At 35.3% G+C, this 25588-nt stretch overlaps 1 protein-coding gene and 1 long non-coding RNA gene across 3 annotated transcripts in view; one reads left to right on the top strand and one right to left on the bottom strand.

Moving 5' to 3' along the window:
• The window catches only part of LOC141577916 (uncharacterized), a 445824-nt gene that overhangs the window by 318169 nt on the left and 102067 nt on the right, over nucleotides 1-25588 (top strand). The window lies entirely within an intron of this gene.
• RPL10L (ribosomal protein L10 like) lies at nucleotides 20797-21441 on the bottom strand. 2 transcript variants are annotated; one of them, XM_010967004.3, is made up of 2 exons: nucleotides 21333-21441; nucleotides 20797-21251 (listed from the first exon to the last, which is right to left on the bottom strand). In XM_010967004.3, exons 1-2 carry the CDS (start codon nucleotides 21439-21441, stop codon nucleotides 20797-20799), a joined length of 564 nt encoding a protein of 187 aa, XP_010965306.1. The 2 variants fall into 2 exon arrangements, with proteins under 2 accessions (XP_010965306.1, XP_010965305.1); XM_010967003.2 differs by having other exon boundaries at nucleotides 20797-21441.

Raw genomic sequence — 25588 nt, 5'->3', positions numbered from 1 at the left:
GCAGACTTCAGAGGACTTCAAAGTACAGGCCATGATAAAGCAAACTCACTTCATAAGTGGGCAGCCTACTTATCTTTATAGTTTTCCACGCACACGAGAGGGATTTTGTCTTAGGCCTTCTCGTATCTTGGTCCACACACCAACGCCTGGCCTGGCCTTCACTTTCCATGTTCTAACAGGGCCAATGATAGCATCAGTAAAAGTGCCTTCTGCCTACACGCAGGCTCCACTGGTTTGAAAGAGCTCCTGTTCTGGAGTCTGTATTTCAGCCATGCATGTAGCACAGCTGTGAGAGAGCTGTTCTTGCTGCTTGGCATGTGGTCCGTTGGCTCTCTAGTTCCCTATTGCAAGTTAATCTACTCAAAGCATAGCCCCCTTTTGTTCTCCCTTTCATGGCTAGATCTTGATGAGATACAGATTTTCCAGGCAGTAATATATTGCTTAATCACAAGAAAGTTTAGCTTCATGGAGAGGCCTACGTAAAAGACATGAAATAAAAATGTGAGAAAATTCAACCCCAAAGTTATTGCAAATGTCTCTTCTCAATCATGTACACTCCAAGCAAAAACATATGAAGTCTTTTCTTAAGTATTTCAATTTGCCACATCACTTGGCATGTACAGTTGGGTTCATATATGCTCAAAGATTTTTTCAGATTTTCTTCTGATCTTTAAAAGAAAATAGTTTTATGTCTCATATCATTTCATAATTTGCAGGGAGTCCCAACACATCTGTGATTTTCTAAGTAATCCTCTATTACAATTTAAAATATATCCATCTCCTTTCAAGAAAATTCCTTGTACTTACTTGCAGAAAATCTGTAAAGTACACACAAAGTATGTCAAAATACTATGTGGGATATTTTCCCACAGGAATTTGAAATTACATTATTACTAGAGACAACACAACCATATTTATATACATGTAAACAAGATTAAATTGAAGTAATCAATGTCTAAGAGTAAAGACTGCATATCTCAGTCATTCAGACTTGGACACATTGAGTCAATTTCTCTTTTTCTTTGGCCCTCTACATATATTCATTTCTCAATCAATTCTGCATCCTCTGAAAGTCAGTTCTTTCTAAAGTAATGCTGTTCTTGTGATCTCTTGCTTGAACTCCTTTATCAGCTTATCATTATTCTCCTTCCACATATAATTTATCATCCCCTCTATAGCTAACAATTCCTTGAGGCAAAATTATGATCACAGTCCTACTCCGAGCCAAAAATTTTTCTTACTTTTTATGACCAACAGAGTAAAATATGTTACAGATAACAGTCTAATCCCAGTCACCTCTTTCTATCATGTCTGCATAATTGCAACAAACTCTTCACTAACATTTGCACTGTGAAGCACTGTGCTTTATCCATTTAGGTCTTGACCGCTTATGTCTTAGCTCCACACCTTTACTTGGAATGCTCTTGCTTTCATCGCCAAACCAGAATTTAATGCATCCTTGATGATCTAACTTACATTCAACTTCATGCTTTAAGATTTACCTCTACATCTCAGCAGGAAACAACAGCAGCAATAACAAACTATTCTCTGCACTTTATTTGAAATATGGACGTTGTCAAGTTATGTCATGTGTTCACCCTCTGCATATACGTCTTAGCTTCCCATTGTAAGCTATAAACTCCTGAAACAAAGGGAACAGGCTTCATTTATGCTTGCATCTTTGCTCAGCACAGTTCTTAATAGGCACTCATGGAACACTTGTTGAGTTGAATTATTTAATGACATATGAAATGCCCCAACTAGAACAGTACATATGACAGTTTTTTTCTTGTCCATGTTAACTTCACTTTAAAGGTGATTTAACTCTCTCATTGTACCTTAGGGAATCTTTCTTAGATCTACACGCTGCCTTCTTCCTGAACTCACTCATTCTATTTATGAAATCTTCTTCACATCCTTTACTTCAGGTATGCCCCCCTCAAAAAAATTCTCTTTGAACTTGTTGCTTTGTATTTTCTTTCATTCCCCAGTGTTCCATCTTTCACTCAAAAAGCTCTCTGCCATTCTTTGCCATCCCTTTTTCATCCCTTCACACACACACACACACACTATTATGGAACTAGGAAGTCAAGACTAGTCCAAAAATAAAATAAAAATTTATTACTTTTGTTATTGTGGTATTGTAAAGCAAAACCTCTCCATTTTTCTCCTTCCTACTTAGGGAAAAGCTGTCTTCTTCCCTGCTGTATGTTTCTTTATCTTGTGTGTCTTACACTTCACTTTTGACACTTCTAGTTACCAGACGTGTTGAAGTTTTTCCCCCACACCAACAAGTAATTCTTGGACACCAGCTGAGTGTCCTGCTATTTAACTTAATTCTGATACTATTTACCCAGAGATAACATCAGATCACATAGGTTAAGGGCTCAGTCCCATAACACTGAGACTGCTCCCCCTCCACACACACACACACACACACACACACACACACACACACACACACACAGTCTCACACTTCAGATACTAGTCATGAGCCCAGATTATCACCTGTGCTTCTGACCAACTGGCTATAAATCAGAGGTTCCTTTGACCTCCCTCCTTAATTTTGATTAATTTGTTAGAGTGGTTCACAGAACTCAAGGAAACACTTTTGTTTGTCAGTTTATTAAAGGATAAGATAAACGATACAGATGAAGAGCCAGATGAAGAGATACATAGATAGGGAGAGGGTCCAGAGCACAGGAGTTTCTATACCTGTGGAGTTAGGGGTGTGTTACCCTCCCAGCATGTGGATGTGTTCACTAATCTGGAAGCCCTCTAAATCCCATACTATTGGGATTTTATGGAGGCTTCCTCATGTAGGCATGATCAGTTAGTTATTCCATTTCCAGCCCCTCTCCCCTCTTTGCAGGATGGATGATAGGTTGAAAATTCAAAGCTTCTAATCATGGCTTGGTCCTCCTGGTTCTCAGTCCCCATCCAGGAGCTATCAAGGAGCTGATCCAAAGTTGCCTCATTAGAACAAAAGATGCTCCCAAGTGCTCTTATCACTTAGGAATTTAAAAGAGTTCTAGGAGCTCTGTGCCAGGAACCAGGGGTATATGTATATTCATTCGATTATCTCACAGATATGACTATCCTATTTTCCTGGTTGGATATTTTAGATATAAAATATAGTATTCTTAATGACTAGCAATAAGATTCAGGAGAAACATGAAATGATTATTAATTTTACTTAGATGTGAAGCAAGAAATAAAAATAAATTCCAAGAAAAAACAAGCAAGTTTGAGTAGGAGAGAAATAAGTAAAAGAAAGTATTGTTTCATATTCAATTACCATTTATTACTGTTTTTCCCATTTTTTTCCATGTTGGATCCTTTTCTATTTTGCTCACATTTTGCCTCTGTGATCTTTAATATTTCATTGCTTGTTCTCCTTCTTTTCAAGAAGTAAATATTTCTCAAAATACACACACACACACACACACACACACACACACACACACACACTTAGGCTTGTTCAAGTGAAGATTTGAAGGATGTCAACTCTGCTTAAGCTGATGTTTTGCATCCTTCACATTCTGGTTCATTCCTAGAAAAAAAGAGGAAATTGTAGGGAGGTTTAAATCAGGTATGTGACAAAGAAATCAGCTAATTTAAGAAGAAATCCTCAAGATTATGTACAAAGTGAGTTTCTGAACATTAAAACAATCTTCAAAGTGATTTTGATAATTTCCAAGCCAAAGAGAAGGGAGATTTTGTATTAGTGATTTAAAAAGTCTTTTTTTATTATTCTTACCTCTACTCCTAGAGTTGACCAGATTATTAGACGGATATCTTTATACATGTGGAAGAGGAAATGGCCAAATGGTTCCACTGAGCCATGTTAAATGTCAAGAGAACATTTTCAGTAGTAATTACATCTTGATTGAACATTTGTGGGTTAAACTCAGAAAGTAGCATGTGAACAAAAGAGGCATAAGAATGCAGGATAAAATTAGGATACTAATTTGTGGAGTCTGAGGTAGGCAGACAAATGAAAAAGCAGAAAAACTAGAAGGCATACCTTGGAGACAAGTATAGAGGTCAAAGGGTTGAAGTAAATCATAACGGACCAGAAATATTCAGATAAGAGAAGAAATAGAGGTAGAGATAAATATATATAATATATATATTTAAATATATATATATATAGAGAGAGAGAGAGAGATCAATGCTTAATTAGGACAAATTTGAAGCCTCAAAACAGAGGATAAATAAGGTAGAATGGAGTGAAAAAAATCAAAGAAAAGACTAAAGCAAAGCCAGAAAGCATTGAATCAAAGCAAAAGTTAATTTTATAGGTGAAGTGTTTGCGGGGGGGTAGGAAAAGAGAAAAGAGGATCAAAGCACAAAGGTAGAGTGGAAAAATGATGTCCAGTGGAAGAGGAAAGAAAATGCAAATGACTAACTATTTCCACTTGTAAGGTGGTGGAGAAAATGAATAAATACGGGTTAGTTTTGTAGCTCACCAAATGAGGTGAAGAATATCATTTCCATTAATCACTTTTTACATTCAGGAAAATCTGGGAAGGCAAGGTTAAAAGCAACACGTGAGTATTAGAACATTAAAGAAACAGAAAGAAAATAAGTATAACTCCTGGTTAGTTTTTATCGCATAGTAAGTAACAAGAGAACGAAAATGAAAACAATTCCATTCAATAAGAGAAAGAGAAAAATAAAATGGAAGATCAAGAAGATGATCAACCTGTGAAACCCCAAGACTAGAAACAAATATTTGGGAATTTGTTGATTTTCAAGAAATAATTTGTATAATTATGTTTTTATGACAGTTTAAAAAATAAGTATCACCATAGAGAAGCAAGGCAAAAGCAAAACTATCAGGATAGGAAAGGGGATTGTGACTATGAGGTGAGTAAAGAGGGAGAAGTCCAATGGAATAGTAAATATTTGATACAGAAAACCTCTAAAGAGAAGAATAAAGGTCTTAGATAAACAGCTGAAAGAAATAGATGTGAAAAAGAGAATGCAAACAGGACACAAGCATATTAAGTACTGATTGTGCTGTCCAAAATATATATAAGGTACACATAATTTGGTTACAGCTGGTTTACAGCGTTTCATCTCAACAACTCCATGAGTGGCAGAAATCTGAAAATGCTATTCCTTAGGGTTATTTTAATGAGGCCCAGCAAAGAAAAACGACTCAGGTTTGCAATCGTTTATCTGATCTGACCCTGCCGCATAGATTTGAGCTGAGGGTAGATGGCACAGCAAACATAACGGAAAGATAAACAAGAGGATGTGACAAAGAAAATAATAATTAGGCACATGTAAGCTTAGAGGGAGAAAGAGAAGACAGCACTTCAGTTGTCAGCAATTTTGTACCCCAGCCACTAAGTACTGGCTAAAATCTTCCATTGAAATTCTGCCCTGCACCACTTTCTTCATTGCAAGCACAGCCATTCATCAGTCCTTTCATGCTGGTTCAATTAAATCCTATAGAGCTCCAAGGCAATGTAGCATCAGCTCTGGTGAAGAATTTCAATTTCGTACACAGGCCTGTAAATATGCTACTGTGGATAAATTGGCCATCGGGGTGACAGAGAGTAGCAAGCGAAAATGTGTGATTACAGCTAGTTTCAGCATGCTAGCAAGCTGCTGAGCCGTTACTGTGAGCAAGACAATGTTTCTTCCTCCTCTGCTTCTCTAGTGGTTCTGCTCTTTCCATATTAGCTATCTCCAGGCAAATGCTGTTGGTCTGATTGATATTTCTCACTTAGGTACTTTCACAATAACCCTGATCTAGATTTTGTAAGAACTAAAATCTAACTTACCCCTCAAACCCCTCTTTCCTCTGTCTACCATTTTCATCACACACCATCCTAGGCCCTCCAGTCTTAGGGCTGCAGGAATATAGCTGGTTTTGGTTTTGTTTTTACCCCTCAGATTAATGGCAAAATGAAGGACCCTCACTTACTTCACTTTTGACTTTTTCTGCATTGATTTTCTCATTTTTATGTAATACTTACACAACTGATCTTACACTGTGGAGGGGGAAAATGATTTAAAGTTATTAGCTAAAATATGTTGTAGACAGAAGCCATACTTCCTTCAAAGCAAATAACTTCTTAAAAATCGTAATATTCTTTTAAAGAAAAAAGGTTTATTTTATTCGATCAAAAGTGCTTTCCTCTACTATGCTAGTGATCTCAAAAACTTGCAGAGATAAGAGCTTTGGTATTAACAGGGAGGGAAAAAAAATTTCTGTGCATGGAAATTTCTGGTATTTGTTTGTATTTATCGCACACAATGGAATTCGTTCTGTCAAAAGAGACAGATGCAGGATTTTCCATGTTCAATACAATAAATAAGATGCTAAAGCCTTCAGGTTTAAGAGTTTGCAAACAGAAAATCTCCACTGGAGGCAACTATGTCATCACTTTGAGATCACTAACCACAATGCACCGAATTTTAGATTTTCTCTCTCACAGATTTTTTTTTCTTAATACAAAATTCATATGAAAGTGTATTTTGTGTTGAATATTGTAGGTAAAATCTGTAAACCAGAAGATCTTTATAAGCTTCTGTAGCCAGTTATCAGTCAGCAACCTCTCTTGTTGCTACTTCATCTAATATTAGAAATCATAATCCCGCTCACCTAAAAACTTTATATGCTTACCTTGCACTGTTCTTTCCATTGTGTTCCAGTTGTATGTCATCTGAGTAGAATCAACTCCACTGATACATTTTGTGTAAAAGTAAATATATTTGGATAGAGTTGGATTAATAATGTCCTTTAATCTAAAATCAGCCTTTTGAATTGTGGTTTTACTTTTTTGAAAAGAAGTGTGATAGAAGTGTGTTTGGGTTACAGACTGATTTCTCAGAGAAGCATTCAAAACACCTGGTTGAAAAATACATGGATGTCTCCCTTTTTAAAAAAAAAAAAAGAGGTAAGCAGGGACATGTTTTAAAGCAGAATAGCTCTCGAAATAGATGAAGAAGTGATTTTGAGCATATTAAATGGTAATACAGGCTGAGGCATGGTCCCTTTTTTTTCTGACAGTTAACCAGTGTCTAGGATTTTAATATCTTTCCTAGACCTGTGTGTCTTTTACAGTGAATAGAAGTAAATGTGTTTTCATCCTTTATACAGAGTGAAAGTAACTATGTATATATATCCTAATTAGGTCTATTTGAAAATATACCTGAGTCAGATAAAAGGTTTTCACAAGTCCAAGGTTAGTGATTTTACAACAGATCTTAGATTTTTATCAGAACCTTCAATGAGCACTCCCAACTTTACCTGTTTTACATTCTTACAGACACTTACATAATTCTTAGAGCTAACTGGCCAAATGGCCTTACAATATTGATACAAACTGCAGTGTAATGGTGAAGTGATGGGTTTACATTTGGCAGATTTGGATTGAAATCACAGCTCTGCTACTTATTGGTCATAATAATTATTTAGTGTTTATTATTTTATGATCACGGTAGGAAGCACTTTACAGAGATGACCTCATTTTAGCCTCGTCTCCAATTTCACACAAGAAGAAACTCACAGTTCAGGAACTTAAACACAACTACTAAGTGGTAGAGACAGGGAAGACTTACCCAGCTCCCCACAGAAACTCGTGGGCTCTGTGCATGTACGCTCAATTGCCACATAGAAAAAGAAAGAAAGAATTTTGAATTAAGACAGCAAACAAACAAAGAAAGAAATAAAAACAGCTAAAATGAGGAAGTGAACTCAGACAGAAGGGTATTAGAGAGTGGAACCCTCTCCTGCATGCTACTCAGACTTTTTCTTGAGTCCTGCCATAAATTTGAAAAACAAATTAATAAAGATCATATTCTTAGTTAACAATGACTTATAATAAAATTAGGAAGTGGCTTATAATTGCTTAAACAAAAGCCTTTACCTGAAATTAAATTAAAATGTCTTCGTCTATAAAAAGGGCTTTCAAGTAATGATAAACAAGAGCGGTCTTTGAAACAAGCCCTTCAGTGCAGCAGGAGAATGTGTCACCATTAAATAAAATACCACCTCAAAGTTCCCAGAGCTCCAAATTCACACACCAGTCGTACAATATGGATCTCATGTCTGTCCTTGAATGCATCATTTGTCCTCATCAAGAATTAACTAATATATTTAACACGCACTCATATTTATGTCTGTGTAGGAATCATAATTTTACTTGTTTTTGAAAATTATCTCAACACTGATCACAATTAAACATACAAAGCCATCATTGGTATATTTAAATCTACTTTTTTTCTTGATCAAAACATTTCCTCTCTCCTCTAATCTTTTAAGCTATGTGTGAGTGTATGTCTGTGCTTGTGTGTGTGTGTTGCGGATGACAAAGTGCATTAAGGAGATGATTTTATTCAGGCTGTTGCAATAGGGAGAGTATTCTTTAATGAGAGATAACTCAAAAAAAAAAAAAAAAAAAGACTGGGGACCTGGGATTTTATAGAGGTAAGTAGTGGAGTCAGTAAGGTTTTGTTTACATAAAGTAGTAGGCAGGACCATGTAGTATAATGATTATAGGTACAAACATTGATAGCAAACTTAAAAGAAAAGCAAAGAAATTATTATTTTAAAAATCAGGATAGGAGTCCCTTTAAGGGAGAGGAGGAAATGGGATCTGTGAATGATAGACAGGCTATTTCTAAGACTGGAAGTGTTCATTTCTTAACCTGGGGGATATTTTCTCTTTGTAATTTAGTCAGGAAATTACGTATATGAGTGTCACAATTAACAAAAGTTCATTTCATTTTTAACTTACCAATTGTTCTAGCACCAGGTATTGAGCAGCCCATCATTTACTCAGAGATCTGTTATGCCACTTTTGTACTATATCAAGTATTTACATAACTGGAAGAAAATAGCTAAATTCAATTAAAAAATTTGATAGTAGATTAATATCTGGTATACAAATAAAATTTCCCCAAATCAGCAGACATATGACAATTAGCTCTTTAGAAAAATTACAAAAGATGTAAATAATCACTTCACAGAAGAAAAATAAGTGCCCCAAACAATATGTATACTAATGTAATTGAAATATGATAAAATCCAACATTCTTTTTTTAAAGACAATTTTTTACAAAAGTTTTAGGCAAAACTTCTCACATCAAAATTGAACAGAAAGTATTGAGTTTTCCCATATACCTCTTGCCCCAACACACACAGCCTTGTCCATTATCAACATCCCCCATCAGAGTAGTACATGTGTTATAACTGATGACCCTACATAGACACATCATAATAACTCAAAGTCCATAGTCTGCATTACTGTTAACTCTCCATATTGTACATTCCTTGGGTTTGGACAAATGTATAATGACATGTCCACTATTATAACAATACAAAGTATTTTCACTGACCTGAGAATTCTCTGTGCTCCACAAATTATCCCTCCACCCCAGACAAACCATGATTTTTTTTTTTTTACTATTTCCATAGTTTTGCCTTTCCAGAATATCATATAGTTGGAATCATACACTTATGTAGACGTTTCATATTGGCTTGGCTTTTTTCACTTAATAATATACATTTAAGTTTCCTCCATGTCTTTTCATAGCTTTATAGCTCATTTCTTTTCAGGACTGAATAATATTTCAATGTCTGGATGTACCATGGTTTATTTATCCATTCACCTGCTAAAGGACATCTTAGTTGCTTCCAAGTTTTGGCAATTATGAGTAACGTTGTTATAAACATGAACATGCAGGTTTTTGTGTGAACATAAGTTTTTAACTCCTTTGGGATAAATACCAAGGAGCATGATTGCTTGATCTCATGGTAAGAGTATGTTTAGTTTTATAAGAAACCACCAAACTGTTCCAAAGTGTCTGTACCATTTTCTATTCCCACTAGCAATGCATGAGGATTTCTTTTTCTCCACTTCCTTTCCAGCATTTCCAGTATTCTGGATGTTGGCCATTCTAATAGGTGTGTAGTGGTATCTCATTGTTGCTTTAATTTGCATTTCCCCAATGACATATAAGGTAGAGCATCTTTTCATATGCTTATTTGGCATCTGTATATCTTCTGTAACATTTATTGCTGATAAAAACTCTACCTTGGAATAGAAAGGAACTTATTTAATCTGATATGATATATCTATTGAATCATACGGCAAATATAAATCCAAAGGTGAATATTAAAGTCAGTCCATAAAATTAAGAACAGAACAAAGGTGCTTGCTCTATTGGGTTACAAACCTTATGGGGCTTCTCAAATTCCCCTGGCCCCCTTCTTCCATCTTGGTTAGCACACCTCCATTTTCAAACTTAGACAAAATACAGCATAAGACATGGGATCTGACTTCCAGAGCAGCCACCAGATAACACAAATCAGAAGTTCATTCATTAATGGGCTTTGCCAGTGAAAAGTGAGGAACAGGAGAGGGCTAGATAAATTCTCCCTCTCTCTCTCTTCTGGAGAAGATTCTGACTTGCAGTTCTCCTTCTCTAGAAGAGCCCCATATGCCAAGCAAACACACCTAATGAGCAATCTGCTGCGTCTGTTTGTGGCTCATTGTAACACATTGTATTCATTGTATTTTGTTGTTTTGCATCTGACCTTGATTCACTTCCTTTTATTTGCCACTCACCATTGTGAACTTCCATGTCACAAAAGGAGTATCATCTCACACTCTACTTTCTGAAGGAACTCAGCTAAAATTCCTCCTCTCTCCATTTCTACTTCACATCATATTGGAGGCCCTAATAAGCAAACTAAGAATAGAAAATTATATGAAGATTGGATTGTTTAAAAAGCTTTCATAATCTGCAGAAGATATGACTACCTATGTACAAAATACAAAATATAAAAGAACCAAAAGGATAACTCATTAGGATAAACAAAAGAGTTTAACAAGATTATCTGTTAAAAGATCAATATATAAAATTTAGTTGTATTTCTCCATACCAGTAATGAAAGATTAGAAAATATGAACTAAAATATATAGTTTATAATAGCAGTAAAAACATATTTTTCTTGGAGTAAAATGATACATTTTCTTAATAGAAAATTTATAAAATTTTATTGAATGACTTTAAGAAAATCAAAATAAATAGATAGATCATATTAATGAAAGAAGAGATACAACATCATACACATTTGTCCAACTTGGTCTATGGATTTAATGCAATTCAGATCAAAATCCCAACATGTTTCCTCAAAACTGACTAGCTGGTTCTATTTAATATGAAAGTGCAAGGTTATTGAAGAAACACAAAACTGTGAAGGGAATAGCCCTACAATGCCGAGAATTATTAGAAAGTCATGAGAAGAAAGATAGTCTGATTAACCGGACAAAAGAAGACAGAACTGAATCCATAAGTTTATGGAAAGCGATGCACTCACTCTTCAGTAAATGGTACAGGAAATTGGTAATTCATAATTTAAAAAAACAAAATTAGATTCTTCTCATATCACACATAAAATTTAACTCCAGATTGCATACTTTAAAAATGAAAGCAAACTCATACAAACATTAGAAGGAAAGTATAGAATATGTTTAAAACCAAGAAATGTAAAAATGTTTCTTAAAGAAAAGATGAGAAGTAAAAACAATAAAGGAAATGACTGATAAATCCAAATGCACTAAGCTTCATTTTAGTTCATTAAAATAGTATAAAGAAATCAAAAAGATAAGCCACAGATAAGCAGGAGATAAAAGCAACACATAAAATAGATAAAGGTCTTGTATTCAGAAGAAGTCTAAATTCAAAGGTGAGATACAAACAGCCTTGCAGAACACTTTGACAAAGGGGAGATATGCCATTTCTAGAAGGAAAATGGATAACCAAAAAGCTTTTGAAAAGATGTAAAAAGCTCCTCAGAGAAATGCAAATTAAACATAAAATTAGCTATTATTTCAAAGTTAAGACATTGTCTAAAAGTTTAAAAAGTCAAGAAATGATAGGTATTCGGGAATGAGAACTCTCACATGTTGCTAGTGGAAGTATGCTTTGAAAGGCTTTTTGGAAAAGTATTTAGCATAACCTGGTAAGGTTGAACCAGTCTATTCCCTCCAATTCTATTCCTAGATATTTTCCCTTGAGAGATTCTTGCACTTGTATACCAGGAAGTCTGTGCAATATGTGATATCCTGGAAAGCACATGGACTAGGGCAAGAACCTCTTTTCACTCTAGTTTAAAAGCAGGAATACATCCCCAAATCATGAACCCCATTTTGATCATTGATACCAATTCTGAGTTAATCAATCTCTATATTGATAACCAGCCTGATACTTTTTTCTAGACCTGCAGGTCTTTTCTTAGTCTTGATAATACTTCTATCAGGAGTTGAAGTCCTATGTATGGCTTACTCCAGTTTTCAGGACTTACGTCCTAATATCTGTTGAGAAACCTTTTTGCACTGAGATTACTAAACTTCATTGGTCTTGGAACTTCCATAGCCTTTCTCCACCAGCCTGTAAAAAAGGACTAGAACTTTCTTGAAATTGTATCAGTTCTAATGACTGCTTACCAAGTGTTTCTTGCTTCCATATTTTCTATTCTTTAAAATTGTTCTACTCTCAGATGGAATTAGAACTCCATTCCCAGTGATTATATTTCCAGATTTCACTCTGGTCTGACACATCTCACCATAGGTATTCAAAATATGTAGGTTCACCTAATAAATGGAACATATCTGATCTAATAGCATACCCATCTTAAGACAGAAAGATTTACCTTTCCCATAGGTACTTCATATTTGCGTGAACAGTGCACTAGTTTTTTGTTGGTAATAATGAGCCTCATTACATTATTCAGACTACATTTTGTTATAAGACTCCTCAGGGACATTATTATAATCAGTAAGAGTAAGCTTAACCAGGTCTTCTATAAATAAATTCTAATTCCTTCTTATTACATGGTAATATTTATCAGGATTTCAATTTTTATTCTCTTCTCAGCTCAAAACATAATGCTTGATTTGTTAAATATTACAAATTTTTAGACAAATGATTCATCTATAAAACTTTTTGTTCCAGAAGAAGTGATTCCTTCTTTCTTCCTCACTTTTGTTGATTGGCATGTGGTCGGATGGAATATGAAACTATTGAATCTGCTAGAGTAGTGACTTACTGACAATCTCAAATGTGTGTTTACATATACACACACATAGAGAGACAGAGAAAGAGGATGTTTGCAAATCAGAATGTAGCATGAAGATTTTTTTGTAATTATGTGTGAGTTGGTTGCATTGGTGAGGTTAAGTTCAAAATGAAAGACAATGCCTAGGCTAGCATTCTTTATGATCTTATGATAGGAATCTATGCTTTTTTACGGCTTTAATTTATACAGTCCATTATTACATTTTAATATACCTCTTAAAATGCTTGATGATAAATACAAATGCTTTCTCTAACTTAATCATAACCTTTCATGGTTCATTAAATCTATAATAACATATACCAATATGCTACTGTAACTTATAAGTTGGAAATAGTAAATTTTCATTATCTTTTATACTGCTATAAAACAATTATAATATTCCATACAAATAATTATATACATAAGTAAAGTTGTATCTAAATGCTTTAACCAATATATTAACGAGAAGTAAAAAGTTAAAATAAGACTAAATTGTGCAAGCTACAATAGTTATTTCACAGAAATTTTATGTGTCTTCAGTAGAAAATCAGAATTAACCTACCAGGGAATAGTGAATATTATGGCTATTAAACATTTTCACACTTGGATTCAAATGCTTCATTGTTACTGGTCTTACATAGAAAAACAACGTGTACAATGTATACTTTAAACATGAATTTTAAAGATAACATCGAAAGATATTAAGATTCCATAAATAAAAGTAGGTACACTTTAGATTTCACTTCATGGCCAGGGTAATTATATTAATAAGCATAACTAATACACAGTGAGTTCCTTTAAAATTATAATCATTTAATAATAAACAATAATGATAATAAACAATGTTCATTCAGAGAGTACTATGGCCGAGAAACTGTTCTCATAACTGTCATAATAGTCTTTATTCTACAGATGGGATTGTTTTGAAGTTTAGGCAACTAAAGCCTCCGAAAATTTTAATAAATTGCTCAAGGTGAAAGGAAAAGTATAGGGCAGAACCAGGATCCAAATAAAAAGTCCATGTGTTCCAAACATTTACTTCTTCAATAGCTTTACCAAACCAATTTTCAATATTTTCCTGATTTTAATGGTCATTTCTCTATCAGCAGGAGTTTGCTCAGGGAAGCAGAAGCACTAAGAGTCATTTGGAATAAGAAAGGCATGATAGGAGGTAAACTTTGCAGAATAATGGGAGCAGCTGGGATGGGAATAATTCTGAAGGGGATAGTGGGTGATCAGATAAAAGTCACCAAAGCCACCCAACAGGGACCATGAAAAAGTCTACTGAATGCTGCTGTCTCTCTTCTTGCAGTGAGCCTAAAGTCCTTACAAGTCAGAAAGACAGGCAATTGGGAAAAAAAGAATTTAAATGCAAAGTGAAATGAAGTGTGGATAAAACTGACCCCACAGGCAAATGCAACCCATGAGGACAAACTGAACCGCAAAAGGACAATCTAGAATTGAAGTCTGTCAGTGCATCAAACTCCAACAATGTGGCGAAACACAAGTCTGTGTGCCCTTCAGCACAAATACACACATGCCTGGGTCTCAAAGAAAGTAAAGGAAAAACTCTAGCAGGGGGTATAGGAACTGAAGTTAGGCTGTTGCCGTCTATCTGTGAGATGAGTCAGCATACCAGCCACAACAGTCATGAACTACAGTGGTGCCTGGGGCTCTGCACCAACTTTGTGAGTATAATTGTTGTTGCTTCCCTCTGCCTTCCAAACCTCATACAAATTTCCCCTGTGATCAAGCACCCTAGAGGGAAGAAATTCTGGGAAATATATTTTCAGCTTATGTAAGATAACACAGTAAAAAAGTCATTGCATCGCACAGCATTTAGATGTAAATTTTGGATAATGCAATTAAAAACTCTATTATATGAAATTTGCATATATAAAGTAAGGTAAAGTTACCATGGTATTTTACAAGGTACATACATACACCAAATTTTAAAAAATCACAAGACTTCCACCTAGCAAGGAAGATTATGTACTTTAAGTGACCTTCCCACTAATACATAACTAGATTCTGCCTATAATCTTACTTTTAATTATGTTTCTAGATTCACTAGAAAATAAATCTCAAAAGGCCTGAAAATAGAAGCAAACAAACAATAGCAAGTTGAAATTGGAGCACAGAGCTGTGAATGGTTAGCACATTCAAGGCAGGGACGTATATTTTCCACAGACACATAACAATATATAATCCTTACAGAACTTAAATGTGTAGCGAAGTCAGAAAGCTCAGCCTGAAAACTCCACATTCTTTTTTTTTTTACTGAGGTGTAGAAGTATAGTCAGTTACAATGTGTCAATTTCTGGTGTATAGCACAATGCCCTAGTCATGCACATACATATGTATATTCATTTTCATATTCTTTTTCATTAAAAGTTATTACAAGATATTGAATATAGTTCCCTGTGCTATACAGAAGAAATTTTTAATCTATTCTTATATATAGTGGCTAACATTTGCAAATCTCAAACTCCCAAATTTACCTCTTCCCACCCTCTTTCCCCCAGTAACCATAAGAAACTGACTCACAGACATAGAGAATTCCACATTCTTGATCCTTCATGACAAAAGAAATTGGTTCCAGGATGGCAGCATCCCAGGGAACAGGGAAAATCCACTATAAATCCTCTCTGGTGGAAAAAATACCCAACATAGACCTTGGTATCCCAGAGAATAACTTAAGCAAAATGTAATCCAACAATAAAAAAGTTAAAAGAACAAGAAAAGAAAAAGAAAACAAGGCACTATGAAATACAAATGAAAGCAAAAACAACAAATAATAAATTTAGATCCCCTATGATTCAGATACTGAAATTATTAATTATAAAATATAAAGTAATAAAGTATAAAAGCGTGAAGAAATAAATATAAAATAAATATGGAATAAAGAAAAAGTAATGAAAAAGTTGCTATTTTAAGAAAAAAATAAGTATAGCTTCTGAAAATAAAAAACACAGTTGCAGAGATTAAAATCTCCATGGATGGGTTAAATAACAGACAAAAGCCAGCTAAAGAAACAGTAATGAACAGAAAAACAGGATATGCAGAAAATATTCAAATTCTGTGCAAGAAAATGAAGAGATGGAAACATGAAAGAAACATGGGGGATATGATGAATTCTAACATATATTTAATCTGTGTTCACAAAAAAGAGAATAATGAAATTAGAGGAACAGTAATATCTGCAGAAATAACAGATGAGTGATTTCCAGATCTGATAAAAGAGCAGAATCTTTACAATTATAGAAGTAGAAAGACTAGGTTACAGCAACCAGGATCATGTAACAAAGAGAAAGTTAAAAAAAAAAAAAAAAAGGTAGATGATAGATAGACAAATGATATATAGGGCCCTGGGACTGTGATAATGGACTAGAGTCCACTAGCGGCCCAGTAACATCTGCATCTAATACCATTTATGCCTGAAAACTTCAGGGGGCTGTGAGCTGGTGGTGGGAGGAGAGACCTGGTGTTTGGCAGAAGGACACTGCTTCCTCTGTCATGATTCTCTCCTGAATACTGCATTCCGCCTGCAAAGGTTCAGTGGAGGATGATCCACAGGTGGTTTTCATGATGGATTTGTGGCCTCTAAACTTTGCAGGGGCCAATATCAGGCCCTCCATTTTATCTTTGCTCCAGAATGATGAAAATGCTTCCTGTGCTTGGGTCAGTGAATGTAATCGAGGGTCAGCCTGGGCAGACAGTGGTACAGTCCATACCCTCCTATGTTATGATTCCATGCTCAGACCTGCCTCAGCACAAAGCTTGTATTTGGGATTTTTATATCATGTTGGGACCTCCTTCCCTTTGGTTATTGTAAATGGAAAAATTTCAGTCAGATTTCCTTACATATTTTTATCCATCCAATCCTTTGCTTCTACATTTCTTTCTGCCTAATTACTTTGCAACATGACCAGAGGCTCAGTGCCCCTGTTGTCTGAGTGGTGTTGCTGCTTGGTTTCTTCAGTACTCTAAAACAGAGTAACCAAATGGCTTTAAAGAATATTATATATATATGTATATAATTTTTTATATAATATATACATATATATCTATGCATATACAGTATACATATACATATATGTTTCAGAAGAGGAATCAGAATCCAGCATCCATCAAAGGATGTATTTAATCCTTCAAGTCCTCTCCTGTCACTATCCTCTCATCCTGAGGCTGTGAAAAGCAGATAGTTAGCAATACCCAGTCCTCAAACTATGGTGCTGAGAGAGAAAACTAAATGAACAAAAAATAAACATTTTATGAAAGGGTGACTAGAGAAATTTCACCTACAATCTTCCAGACTAAATAGAAGGTCTGGGTAGAACAGTATATATCACACATATACAGTATAGAAATAATGGCATGACAGTCATATAATCATTCTTTTGAGAAACAGGAGAAGGGAAGAAAAGAAGCAATAAATATTGAATGAAAAAAAGGTGGGTAAGGTAGATAAAATATCGTTTGGAAGGGAAAAAAAGAAATAGATCTCCATAAATAAGTCATACGTAGAAGATAATTGGTAAAGCACAATTACATTTTTCAAAAGGAGCTCCAAAAATAGGCGACAAAATGGAAAAAATATGAAAATGGAAATTATGAAACTAAAGATAGAAAACAACAAAAACTCAAAACAGAATACTGATTCAAATTAAAACTAGAACTCAGATGACACAACTGATGGGAAGTACAGTTGCAAAACAGAATGTTAATGTTGTAAATCATGAAAAAAATTAATAACAGTACAAGCAACAGAAATTAGAAACTGAGAAGCAGGGAGGCAGGAGCAAATGTAATAATAACCATGTTAACTGTTATAAATTATTATCAACTTGGGGTACTTAATATGTGAAAGGCACAATCGTTTTCTCAATGAATTATCTCATTTAATCCTAAAAACAACCTTATAATCATAGTATCCTAATCCCATTTTATAGTTGAAAATTGAGGAATGGCTATATGAAATAATTTGCCCATGTAAATACAGAAGCAGATTCAAATCCAGTGATCCTGACACCAGAGCTTCCCTTATTATCCACTGTTAAGCATGATAATGACCTCATTTTGAATTATTATTAGTCAATGAACTATTATGTAGCTGCCTTTGACTTTAATCATTACTTTTTACATTACTTACCTTAAAAAAAAAAAAGAATATGTAGATATTCTTAGGAAAACAATGAAGTCATTACTCCAAAGGAAAAAAAAACCAAAACACCTATGTCATTAATATGAAGGCAGGAGATTTTGGGGGCTAAACAATCTCTCAGTTCAACCCTTAGGTCTGTAGTGACGCTTTAAGAACCAGAAAGCCCTAGCTGAATTTTGTCAGGGTGGGCAATACAAAGCTGCTGAAGTGGAAATAAAATGCCTGTCAATGTTACTGACAGCCAATTCATGTCAGAGCCAGTGTGTATATTTATAAAAATTAAGGATTCCAGGCTAAATATGCTTAGTGTAATTCCATACCTTGAGGGAGGGAGAGATATGGTGGATTATTCAGTGATTATCTGTGGAACATGCTTTTTGAAAGTTAGTAAATTGATATGATACATGGTCCATTTTCTAACTGATTCACTCAGTATTTTCCAAAACCTGAAGATTCCATCAACAAAATCGAAGTTTTATAGGGCAACATTTGCTTGAATTTAGTTAACTGTACTTGTATTTTTATTTTAAATGAGCAGACAGTTCTATTTCATTGCAGTAGTGCATGAAATTATGAATACATATGTTCCCAAATTAATTTTCCATTCTGAACAGAAATTTAGAAATAATGAAGAGCTGTGCAATACATAATTAAACTGTATTTCAGCTCAACTGTCTTATCAATTTTTTAATAACTAGAATGGTCTGGAAATACAAAAATGCTGAAAAAACAAAATCATGGCTTGGAGAACATAAATTGGTGGGATTTTTGTCAAGAAAAATAAGTAAGTGGAAGTATTCTTCTATCAACATTAAAGAAAATGAAATTTATATATAATAGCTTATAATAGAAAACTGTAGGGAAGAGTCAAAAAATACCCCTTGATGACACCTTCCTATCAATTGTTTAATGCAGTAATTTTTAATCATTCATTTCCTTTTCATCCACCTATCTATATGCATACACAATCATAGTTACCAATCTCTGAGGGCAAGGATGTTCATGATCTTTTACTTGGCTGCCTCCCTGTATTTAGTGAGTGAGTACAGAGTTCCAAGTTGAAGGCTAAGATGTTTGAGAAGTTTGAGACCAAAGATAAGGATGAATAATAAAGATGGAAAATATTTTTAAAGTTGCATCATAGTTGTATTAACACGTGACCGAAGAACTGTTGTGTTTTGTTTGGCATTTTGATTTTTTTGAAGTGGGGTTTTTGTTTTTGAAAGACAGTGTGATATAAACAGGACTGTACAGGAGTCAGAAGATCTGACTCAAGTATACACTCAATTACAAATTGCATAGCACTTAATTTCCTAGAAAACTTCAGTAGTTTTAAAGCATCAAATAAAACATGTCAAGGGGAGTGCTCCTTAAGCTGAAAAGTCCTTTCTATGTATTCATATTATTTAGTACCTGTTATCCTTCTCATTTATACAAAATAAAAATTATAGCTTAAAACAACAACCTAGTTTTAAAATACACGAGTAGGAAATATCTTATAGTAAGAGCCTGAAAGAAGTATCAAGTCAGATGCAAAATTTTAAGATTGTCATATGTTGACTCTGAAATGTGTGATTAGTTTAAGAAATGAGGGTAGTGTTTGCAACATTAAGATTTGGAAGACTAAATAACATAAAGAGCTAGAATTTTAAAATGTAGTACAGACCCAGAAATCGTAGTTTATGTAATTTTTAAAACAAAACGAAATGAAAAAAATGCCTGTGTGATCAGTGAAACTCTTATGCAGAGCAAGCACCTACAGACTGCAGACTCTCTCTAGGGTCCTTTTAGAGCACAGATAGCTGATTTAGTGTCATTTTTCTCTTTTCTGTTGGTTCTACTGGGACTCAGATCAAGCAATATGAACTCGGTTGTCAACCTATGACCTTCCTGTGATGAAGAAAAGATTGGATTGTTGTCTCTTGAGTGTGAGATAATGTAAGGCTTGTCTGGGGAAACCTTTTGCAGTGATCCCCAACTGTTCTAAGGCTGATAACTGAAGGTGATAGGTCATTCTAAAAACAATGTGCAGAAATATATAAGGAAAACACAAGCAATGAGTTTAAGAACAGACGTATTAGTTTCAGAGAGATTACAGTTAAAATATCACTAATGCATACTATTATTTTCATACATATTGTTTATTTGCTATAAAAACTAAGAATTTTTCTCTAAATATCAGATTTTTGTCTACTTTTTTTTAATCCAAGATTAACTATAATTTATGAGTTCTCTACTAACAAAACTTTTGACATATTTTCCTAGACTCTCCAAATTAGATGTGTAGGTTAGAATTGCAATAGCTCTCTCTCTCTATAAATGGCATACAAGTTGTTTCACTCTCACTTAAAAGGAAAGTGTCATTTGCCATTAAAACTCTGGCATTAATACAAAAAGTATTTATCTCATAGTCTATATTCTAAATAAAAAGTGGATATTTTAAAATATTAAAAAATTGATAAAGTTATTTTTGCCAGTAAGTAAAATTTATTGGTGAGCAAAAGTCAGACCAGCATGGCCAAAGTTGACAGTGCTGTCAAAGATCTCACGAGTGCAGAGCTCGCCACTTGTACAGAGGACCACGATTGGGAACGTATTTGACTCCACAACCATCCGGGATGAGGCGCTTCTCAGACACTTTGTCTTCAAATTCATCGGCATTAAACTTGGTAAAGCCCCACTTCTTGGAGATATGAATCTTCTGGCGGCCAGGGAACTTGAACTTGGCCCTGCGTAAGGCTTCAATCACATGTTCCTTGTTCTGCAGCTTGGTGCGGATGGACATGATGACTTGACCAATGTGGACTCTGGCCACTGTACCCTGGGGCTTTCCAAATGCACCTCGCATACCGGTCTGGAGCCTGTCGGCCCCAGCACAGGACAGCATCTTGTTGATGCGGATGACGTGGAATGGATGGAGCCGCACTCGGATGTGAAAGCCATCTCTGCCACAACTTTTCACCATGTACTTGTTGGCACAAATTCGGGCGGCCTCCAGGGCTTCAGAAGAGAGCTGCTCATATTCATCAGACACCATGTGGCCACAGAGTGGGAACTCATCCACTTTTGCCTTCTTCCGACCCAGGTCAAAAATGCGGATCTTGGGATCAGGGACACCTCGGCAGAAGCGAGACCTTGGATATGGCTTATTCTTGCAATACCGGTAACAACGAGCCGGGCGGCGGCCCATGGCGACACCAGGAATCTCTCAGAAGCGCGTGGACAAGAGCGGCTCGCTCCCACGCCTGCGCATGTGCCTTATATTCATTGCCCATCTCCCCGCGCAGGAACCATAGAGGACTGGAAGACGCTCTTTCACAACTTCTCCACCATAGATTCAGTGACACTCTATGCATGCGTATGGGCTATTTGGCACATGCGCAGAACGGAAAGGCCACTGGATGTATTCTCATACGCTTGTGGGATGCAGGGTAACGTATTAGGCCTTGCCTTAGCTGGTCGAGTTGCCACTTCCTTCGTGCTGTCATCTTGGTCATAGAACTTTTGCTCTGAGCTTGCTTTGTCTTTAGTATAAAATATGTTTTCCTAGAATTTGAATGAGGAAGATCTCCCTAGCTGGTCTGTATACTTTATGTCTGATTTGTCTAAATGATCCATTTTCCAGAGCTCATATCTCCTGTTAGCATTTGTGGGTCAGTTGCTATTTCTCAAAGTGCATGCCGTCCTCTTCTGTGGGCAAAGAGGTTTTTTGGCATGAGCTCTCTGATAAGGCTCAGGAAGAGATGAGAGTAGAGGGGAAACAGGGATTGCTTTAGAAACACAAAACTTGGGTTGTTTTATTTATTTGATATATAGAATAATTTTATTATCAAAATGACATCCACAGAATTGAAATACCAACTGAATTTTTTAACGTAAGGCTATCTGCATTTTCGAATGTTACAGCTGCTGGGAACTATATGAAAGAGTAACTATTTATGCTTTATTAATCTTTTACAACTTACTGAGAATGAGTTTAATTTTTTCTGATATTAGATTTTGTAAAAATATTATAATTAGGATCACAGCTGGGGAAAGAGAGAAAGAGAATTCACAAGTAGTATATAATCTCTAGCTGGATTTTTCCAGCTTTTTTGATTCCTTTGTGCTATTTCACAAATCTGTGACATAGAACAAAATCCTTCCAGTGTAAATATATTCAGCTAATGCTTTCTCCTTAGCAGGAAAATACAAGTTGTGACAAAATAACTCCTGCCTTAAAGACAGTGGGGTTTATAACCCCTTATTAGGGTAAAATATTAAAACTCCTAGTAAAGAGAACTTGCTTAATGCCCTTTCCTTCCTTCTAGGGTGTTAGTAAATGTTTAACAACCTGCTCATTGGGGAGTGGAGTGGGGGGACTCCTCATTTGTAGTGTTTGTTGACTTCTCCAGTATAAATACCCCATCATTAATTTCAGCCACCAATGTGATATTAATGATCATGAAGATGGGGAGAGGTGCACACTCTTGAGAGCCAGTGTTAGCTGGCTCCAACATGCTACCATTTAGCTGTGGGTATCAAAGAAATAAAGAAAAAACTAACTTGACTAAAAATAATAATCATATTGTGGGCTAATACATTTTGACATGGGTAGGGAGAGATTTTATTTTGAGCCCTTAAGAAGCAGGCAGGTAAACATGTTTAGACTTGATGATTCAGCTTTGGCTGTGACAAAGTCTTTCCTCTCTGGTTTCACACTCCTGTTCCACAACCCCTGTGTAAGAAGTTTGTAGTATTCTGTGCTTATTGATTATGTATGCATCAAAGCAGCCTTGAAGTACTTAGAATTACCATTGGACAGTATTAGGGTTACAGTCAAACTCCTAGTACCCTCTGCCTTCATACAAAAACTGGAAAAGAACAGTTCTGTGTATCAGTTCAGTGCAGTGCATCTTTTCCTTCACTGATACCACATTTCATGTATTTCACAAAGAACCAAACCTGACTTTGTTCTCAAAGAAGCATATGCACTGAAGTCTAATATATTGACTGACATGCACCCTGGATGCCTTCTGCTGCTGGAATCGCCTTCGTTGTTGATCACTGTGTCATTAAGTAGCATTACATCGCTTGGTGTTTGACAGTACACTGTGATTCAGAGATCATGTTCCCACTTGGGTTCTCAATGAAGTGTGAAGCCTCCACTGATGGTGAATAGTTATTTTCAGCTGCTTTTTTTTTTTTTTTAAGTAACTTCACCCTGGGAACTGTAATCTCAATATTTCTGAGAGTCTAGATGAGCAACTTAACCGTATTTTCCTAGAGTTGAGTAGTGAATGTAAAAGAATCATAGTTATGGCTGGCTCTTTCTTCAGTCAGTTGATTTTGTCTGTTGTTATGGCTAATGGGTGGTCCTGCTGCCTGTCTTTCATATACCTGATTCACAGTGGTCCCCTTATCTATTTGACAAATGCACATTTTCTGAATAGAAATATAGTCAGATGATTTTAACTGTTTATCCCCAGGGGCCTAATGCATTTTCCTTTTTAACTGATATTTTATACATTTTGATTATTTTCCTTTTAGGAATATGATTTTATTTTGGATATAGGGACTGAGTATATACACTTACCTTTGTGCTTTGGTCATATAGGAAGAGTTCTTCCCCCAGTGCGTGATTTTTTACATTGTTCTAGAAATTGGGGGAAAAAAAAAGATGAGAATTAAGCCAGGGAGAAGTAGTGTTAATATGCTCACTAGAATTTGATTGAAGTTAGTTTGTAAATTTTTACTTTACTTGTTTATGTTTCATACTTGTACAAAACTTATAAGCCATTAATCAGTTTTAATGGTAGGTAATTAATGTGTAGTTTTATAATTAGAAATATTTAGGTAATGCTATAACAAAGATGTAATTTATACTATATAATAATAAAGATGCTATAATAAAGTATAATAAAAATGCTATATACTAAAGATGACTTGAACCAACACAAAGAATCTCCACATATATTTAAAAGCCCTTCTCTCTGAAAAGGGCAAATTCAATCCAAAAATCTGAGAAACACTGATCTGGGGTTAGGGTGCTGTGTACAAAGCTTATCCTCCCGCATAATGAGTGCATGTTCTTCCTGTTCTTTAGATCCAAGTCCCTGTTTATTTACTGAAAAGGCAAAATGATGGGGGCAATTATTTTTCCCCTCCTACACAAATTGCTTGTCAATAGTATAGAATTTGTGTAGTTTCCTAGGTTTACAGACATGCAAATATTTAGTTAAATATTGAGATTATTTAATCATTTATACCCCACTGTATTTCAGGTTAAATGAATCTTGTATGTTTAATGAATAAACTCTTTATCCACTAAACAATCATCCTTAGTAATTAGAGGTAAGCATTCTTTAATTATGAAATAAGTATTCCAACTGATAAAAGCAGTGACTTTGGAAGGCTTTTTAAAAATCTTTGCCTCACCTGTCGAATATTTTAATCCACTCAAGTTTTGGTTTTTCCCTCTGGCAGCAAACACTGAGGACTAGATCAGAGATAAAGTGTCATAACTACTCGGTACACGTGGTAAACTACTATGTTATTGACCTGGTTAGTCCCTTTGTAAAGAATTTGGCCTTGCCCAAAGCTTTTGGGAGGTAATGTCTAATGTCTTTTCTTTGCCTAGGGACTTTGGTCATACTGGCTAGTCTAACAATGTAATTTAGAGTGAGGACTGACCATGCCAGAAGGACCAATAATGTGAAATAGGTATTTGGATCAGTGGTATCAGTTGACCTAGAGGCTTAACATCAGCCATATTTGAACCAGCCAATCAATCATGGCTACATAATGGAGTCTCAATGAAAACTCTGGGTCTTGGGCAAATTTTCCTGGTTGACAGTACTTCATACGTATTGTCAGAAATTGATGTTAGAAGAGTAATACCTCCTAATTGAATGGGGAGGGGACAAAGGAAGCTCCATGCTTGCTGCTTCTACTGGACTCCACCCTATGTGCTTCTTCCCTTGTCTGATTTTAATCTGTCTCCTTTTCCAGCAGCAAACCATAACGATAAACATAATTGCCTTCGGTGAGTTCTGTGAGTTCTTACAGTGAATCACCAAATCTGAAGGTGATTTGGGAAATCCCCCAAACTTGCAGCTGGTGTCAGAAGTGAGGACAGTCTTAGGGATTGCGACTTCTAACTTTGTAGTTGGCTTAAATGCCCTGTGATTTCCAGTCCTCACCCCCACAAACCTAATAAACCATGTACAAATCGTAGGGCACTGAAATATAGAGGAGAATGAAAATCTGTAGTGTCTAGTAGAGTTAAAACTTAATAGGCTAAAAAGTCATAGTTTTTTATGCTTAAAAGAATAATGCATATTTACTGAAGAATTTGC

The sequence above is a fragment of the Camelus bactrianus genome, chromosome 6, assembly GCF_048773025.1.
Source record: "Camelus bactrianus isolate YW-2024 breed Bactrian camel chromosome 6, ASM4877302v1, whole genome shotgun sequence".
NCBI classification, from domain to species: Eukaryota; Metazoa; Chordata; class Mammalia; order Artiodactyla; family Camelidae; genus Camelus; species Camelus bactrianus.
Note: the sequence above shows the minus strand (reverse complement) of the source record. Positions and strands in the feature narration are given on the sequence as shown.

What these genes read in the sequence shown, in the direction of transcription:
- RPL10L (XM_010967003.2), bottom strand. Translation starts at nt 21,441, where the DNA reads ATGGGCCGCCGCCCGGCTCGTTGTTACCGGTATTGCAAGAATAAGCCA.